Source organism: Apis mellifera, linkage group LG2 (genome assembly GCF_003254395.2).
Source record: "Apis mellifera strain DH4 linkage group LG2, Amel_HAv3.1, whole genome shotgun sequence".
Classification (NCBI taxonomy): Eukaryota; Metazoa; Arthropoda; class Insecta; order Hymenoptera; family Apidae; genus Apis; species Apis mellifera.
The window spans coordinates 15,033,347-15,039,536 of record NC_037639.1 but is presented as its reverse complement, the minus strand read 5'-3'; the positions used below and the strand labels follow the sequence as shown (position 1 = coordinate 15,039,536).

Here is a 6,190-nt window from a genome sequence, read left to right as displayed (position 1 = left end):
TCTTTTATTTTGGAATTACATTCCAGGACGCGAATAAAACCGATGATGCTCATCGTTGAACAGTATTACGATGTACTAGAAATAATATCCTCTTGGATTGTCATACAAAATTTTTCTGAAATAAACAAATATATATTACGAATCGAACGGTATTATACTTACTTCGTACAATATTTTTAATATTAATCCTGTATAATACATCCTTTCGTACGTGATACTTGAAGGAATTACGGATAGAATCTGTTTAAATTTTCCCGCTGAAGAGTGAAGATGAAAACGGCCGTGATGCGTCGCAAGAAGCGGCCGAACGGTTAGACGGGAAGGGTGTTCGTGCACGATCGGGATATTTCGATACTGTTCGGATACTGCCGTTTAGTTTCGGAGCAGGCGTCGGCAGCTTCGGGAGTGGGGGTCGTCAGTGGGTAGCTGTCGGCGAGAGGTGGCGGTGGTTTTGTAAGGTGAAGAAAAGAGGGGTTAAGTGAGCCGTGCCGGGCCGTAGAATCGAGCTAGCGGTGGCGCGGCCCGTGCTCGTGCTATAGGGCCTCTGCCAGCCAATAGTGCAATCGTTTACAAGATGGCAGACGGTCCGTCCGCGGAAGACGCGGCCACCGACCTAGGGGACAGTGATTCTCGTTTAACGAGGGAGAGACACAAACGTCAGGACGCTTCGTCTTCGATGACGTCCTTGAGCACGGGTCAGGATATCGCGAGACGCATCCACGAAGACGCTTCGATACTCGAGAATCATCCTCATCATTGGCAACAACATCAATATCGTCCTCTCCGTCGTAATTGTCATACCAATCTTCATCTTTCTCGTCGCCATTCTAGTAACGCTAACAATAGTAACAACAACAACAACAACAACAACAACAACAACAACAACAACAACGACAACAATAACAATGGTAATATCAACCACAATAATCATCATCATCACTATCATCGTCGTCACGAGCACGAGGACGAAAGCTTCGATGGGAACGAGCGCGTTAGTAAAAATGAAAATGGTAGTGGTGCTTGTGTTAACACAATGTGCGTTATCCCGTTTACGTCACCGACCAGTGAAGATTACGAGGAAGAGGACGACGACGACGACGACGACGACGATGATGATGACGACGAGGATGACGATGAAGAGGATGAGGAGGAGGAGGAGGAGGAGGAGGAGGAAGAGGAGGAGGTAGAAGAAGAAAATGGAGTGAAGAAGAAGGGTATATCGAAAAAGTGTGCTCGAATCGATGTCGTAAAGACAGGGAAAAACGAGGAGAGCGATAGCGATAATAGTAATAGTAACGGTAACGGTAGTAGTAATAATAATAGTGGTAAGAGTGGTGATGAGGGTGGCGCGATGACCGGTCACGCGACGCGCGGTGACAATGCCGGGTGCTCGGTCGGCGACGGTCGACGGTCGAGATGCGCGGTGGTCGGTGCTTTTCTCAATTCGAAGGAGAACGCGAGCAAAATGAACGAGTGCCGTGTAAATGCCGGCAACGATGAGGACGAGGACGGGGACGAGGACGAGCGCGCGTTAGAAAAAGCGAGCCGTCTCGGATGCGATAAGAGTAGCGAGCCCGATAGAGATGACGAGGACGCCGCACGAAAAACGACGGACGGCATTGCTAGTAGTGATGGTAGTAGTGATGGTGGTAGTGGTGGTAGTGGTGGTGGTGGTGGTGGTGCTGCTGCTGCCGCTGCTGCTGTTTCTGCTTCTGGCGGTGGTGCTGCTGGTGCCGCTGGTGTTACTGCAAATGGCCTCGTTGCCGGCAGGCATCAGGGCAGCCCTTTCAAGGGACAGGTTAGGACGGCCGAGGACACCCTGGTCGGCCCTTGCGGGAAGAAGCGGTGCGCCGATCGATACGATAGCTCCGAGAGTTCTGACAGGTGAGTGAGCGAGAGAGTCTTCTCTGTCGTTTCGTTTCGACGGACGCCTCGAGGCGCGAGCACAGTGAGAAAAACGAACGAGAGAAACTAGACGACGACGAGTAGTAACTAGAAAATGTATGTTTTGCGTCTCATATGCCCAAATCTTTCTTTTCGATTTGAACGTGCGTTTTTTTTTACCTACGCGATATTTACGATCGTGAATCGAGAGCATTTGGTCAGTCGTGTATGTTATGTTTACGTTTCTTCAGACTAGTTTTTTTCCTCGACGGTTCCGCATCGTCGGGAGGAGCCACTTGTATTCCACGAAAGAAACGCGAAGGTAACAAAGTGTACAAGTAAATAAAGAATTACGCGACGAGTCTCAATGTTTTCGAATAATCGAACAATCTGGACGTTGGAGAAATATAGTTTTGTCGGTGAATAAGTCCTCGGCCCAATGTTCGGGGATCGCAATTAGCGCGAAGGCGCGTTCGACAGCAGGCCAGAGGTCGTTGTACCGCGGTTACGAGACCGACAACCGTGGCTGCGTTCGATCTGTGTGCGCGGCGTGTTTATAGGTTCGTAGATGCTGCCAACTCGCCCTCTTGTTCTTCCTTTCTCTCTCTGTTCCCTCTTCCTCTTGGTGTTTCGTTCTCTCTCTTTTCGGCCTCTCCGTATCTGGTCCTCGTTCTACGCGGACTTATTATATATCACGGTAGAAAAGAGTGCGTTTCAAAGCGACTCTGTTGCTATCCGAAAAAAAGAACGACAACGACTTTTCGCTTCGGCTATTGGTCGAAATGAATCAACAATTAGTTAGTTTCGTGACTTGTTTATTCTACTCGTTATTTTACTCGCCGTATAAACGTATTAATATATTTCTCCGTATTTCTGAGTTTTCTAATTTTCTTTGCGCCTTGAGTTTATAGCTTTCGTGCCGTCCACGACGGATACGTTGAACTTTGATTGGAACGTAATAAAAATTAAGTATCCTAACGGTTCTTCTCTAGATAGGTACTAAACTCGAGCGTTTAGGAAGAAAATGTACAATCTTACGATTGCGTTATTATTCTTTCTAGTATTTTTATTATAAGCAACGTACAAGTACCGTCCAGACGAAACTTCCGTTTTGTTAATCGATCGGGGAAAGTATTACGCGTTGTCCGCCTAACCTTGCTGCTGAATTCGCGATTATTTTTCTTCTTCGTTTCTCCAGCTGTTATGCATTTCCGAAATACGCGATTTGAATTTACCCGTATATTAATCTTCTTTCGGATTATCTATCGTTAAGTGGAAATTCTGTCAGCCAATATTTTAAGCAACAGTTTATCGTAAAGAGAGCAAGTTTATTTTTCCCCGCGAATCTTGAATCCGGTTGTTTTAGCAACTCGTTGCGTTTATCTCTCTTGTATATTTCTTCATGCTTGCTTTTCATTAGGTCGCCACCGTGTATTTCACTCGGCCACGATCCCCGCTTGTTAAATTACACCTGGCATCCGCGCATAACAATGTTTTTTTCGTTTGGTTTAATCGCTCGCCTAGAGATAGTTACGTTTAACTTCGATAACGATTATCTAGTTACTGAGAAACCTAACGTAAACGTGCTTTTTTTTTCCTTTTTCATTTTTTCTTCTTTTTTTTTTCTTCGATGTACCGAGTCATTCAGAAGTCGAATCGATCGATTTCATTTTTTACAAATTTTTAGATTTTGAACACGGTAAGAGCACTTGATTTCACGCTCGTTGACTTTTCGATCAAATGAAAATATAAAAAATTAAAAATATTCGTTTTCTTTCATTTTTCCGTATAAACGTACTTTATATATAAATATTTGTTAAATGTATCGTTCGGTCGAGGAAGATGCGTGGTTCGAGCGAAGAAGATGGTCGATCGTTAGCTTTCATCGTAAAATAAATTCGTCGTCGGTTCCGTCTTATCAACGAAACGTGAAAACTAGTGGAACGAGTCGCTTCGAACGAATTTCGTTGGAAGTTTGTGCTCGCTCACGTGATCCGAGATACGAAGCACGTTCGCGTCTCCCTTTGTTTCAGCCCTTCTTCCACGATACCCGCTATCGTCCCAATGTACACTTTCTCTTTTCGTCGTAGTCTTTTCTTTCTTTTTTTTTCCAAACGATTAATCGCACGATCTTTGGACAAATTTAACTCTCGGATGACTCGGTTCATCTCGTACCGTTGATTCGTGCTTCTTTCACACCGGCACCGGTTCATTATCAACATTATCGATCGACGCCCGTCCATGGCCACGTGATCGCTGACCGAGTGAAACGAGGACGGACGGAGGGAGTACGTTCGCTTCTCTTCGCGTCGAGATTACAAAGAGAGTAAAACAAAGTAATATTTTCGGTAGACGAAACACGAAGCGACGTTCAGTCGTAATCGTGTCTATAATCGAGGGAACGGTTTGCACAAGCGTCACGTATCGGGGACGGGCCCGAGGAATCGGGCAAAGCCGAAATACAAAACAACGAACATGCGCGCCATCGTCTCTCGAGTGCAACGTACGCCCCGTAATTTACGAGCCACTCGAGGGCTGCATCCTTTCGAGTCGTAGTCCCGGTGGTTCACGCCTAAGTACGACGGGGGCCATCTACGGTCCTTCTGGTAATATTTTCATGGCCGCGAGAGCGACGGGGGGAGGGGGGGCGACTCCCGCTGCGGCCAAGCCCAACTGGACGAGGCTGTTTTTCGTGTTGTAATCGGCGGTGGCTGGCCCGGCCTGTCTTCCATACCAGCCTTATCGCGCCTCCAATGCGTTCGGATAATCGGCCGAATTCGGCTCGACGCTCGTTAATCTTCGGCCGCAGATAGCAAACCGACTTCGCCAACCTAATCACTGCCCTCTTCTCTTCTCTTCTCTTCTCGTGTTTTCGTCCCTCCCTCCCTCCCTTCCCCCACCACTCCGTTTTCTCGATCGAAAAGCTTCGCGTTCCGCGTGCGTTCGCAAACGCATCACTTTTAACAAACCGACGACAATGGATGGAATCACGTTATGTCGGAGTACATTATGCCACGATACTCGACTTTCGCTCGGATCGGATCTCGATGATCCCCGTCACTTCTTATCACACTCGTTGTTATCACACTATTATTAGAACAGGGAAGGCGAGGAAATGAGAACGTTTAATTGGAAGAAACGTCGATTGGAAAAATCGTCGGATGGAGCGCGCGTTACTTTTTCGGTTGGCCGTCGCGTCGGTTTATTTTTTTCTCGGCCGAGTCCGGAGAGGCTGAGCGCTGAGGCGAGAAGCGAGGGGGGAGGGGGGAAGGAGAGAGGAGAGAAGAAGCAGCGGGGGCGATCGTGGAGCGGTCGCGACGCGAATCGCGTGGCCATGGCCGTGGCCGTGAAAGTGAAATTCGTGAATGAAACGAGTGGAACAGCCGGCAAACCGAAGTGAAGGTAAAGGTTGGCCGGTTTCGGTTTCGGTGTTCGGCCAAAGCCGCGCCGCCGCGTCTCCTCTTTCGCCCGCTCCTCCTCCTCCTCCCTCCTTCGATTCTTCCTTCTCTCCCCGTATCTCTCTCAAGGTCGCGGCACATCATTACACGCGTACAGCGCGCACGTAATCCGACGATCGCTCGTATCGGGAGCGGTTTCGCGAGGATGACACGGTTCGGTCGGCGGGAGAGGAGGGAGGAGGGAGGGGGGGGCGGCGGTGGGCCGAGGAGTGGGGGGATCGGCGCGGCACGTGGGCGGCTGAACGCGGAGGAAAAGCGGCGCATTGTGGCGCGGCATAAAATGCGCCGGTTAACGAGGAGGAGGAGGAGGAGGAGGAGGAGGAGGAGGAGGAGGTGGACGCGCGGAGGCGGCGTTGCCGACCGAGCGAGGGGAGGGGGGAGGGTTCTCGCGAGCAAAAACGCCGCTCGCAACTGCTGCAATGTCGCAACCGCGGAGTTTAGAAAGCTCGGACGAGCTGTCCCAGGCCTTTGGCCTCGCCGAGTTGCGGCGTTCGTTTCGAACGTCGATCGTGACTCGTCCGTAAAGCTTTCCTCCGTAAAAATTCGCGGAGAGCGTGGGCGGGCGAGGGAAGGGGGGTTGGGAAACAGCTTGCTGAGAAAGTGGAACGTTAGATCGACTCGACTCGCTTGGAAAAAGGAGAGGAGGGGGGATCTCCTATACTCGTCGTGTCCCATTTCCTCGCGCTACTTTTTTGCTTGCCAGAAATATCTTTGTGCACGACCCAAAATTCCTTTTTCTTTTCCCTTTTTCGAATTCGTCAAAATTTCGAATCCTTGTTTTCCGCTACGCGTTCCAAAATTCTTTCTCTTCTAAAAATCCATCGAACGTATATATATAATCGAAATAA

General features: G+C 48.9%; 2 protein-coding genes across 10 annotated transcripts in view; both read left to right on the top strand.

Annotated features, from left to right (window-relative positions):
* The window catches only part of LOC411764 (bestrophin-4), a 9,732-nt gene extending 9,590 nt beyond the window's left edge, over window positions 1-142 (top strand). For all 8 annotated transcript variants that reach the window (XM_006568831.3, XM_006568830.3, XM_016910675.2 and 5 more), the window contains one exon: window positions 1-142. This exon is cut by the window's left edge and continues 1,981 nt beyond it. The gene's annotated coding sequence lies outside the window, so the exon portion shown is untranslated.
* Window positions 143-401: 259 nt separating this feature from the next.
* LOC408661 overlaps window positions 402-6,190 on the top strand; it is a 72,303-nt gene continuing 66,514 nt past the window's right edge. For both annotated transcript variants that reach the window (XM_026439095.1, XM_026439096.1), the window contains exon 1: window positions 402-1,884. In XM_026439095.1, the coding sequence (XP_026294880.1) occupies window positions 575-1,884 (1,310 nt within the window). In that variant the 5' untranslated portion in view covers window positions 402-574. The remainder of the gene's footprint in view (window positions 1,885-6,190) is intronic.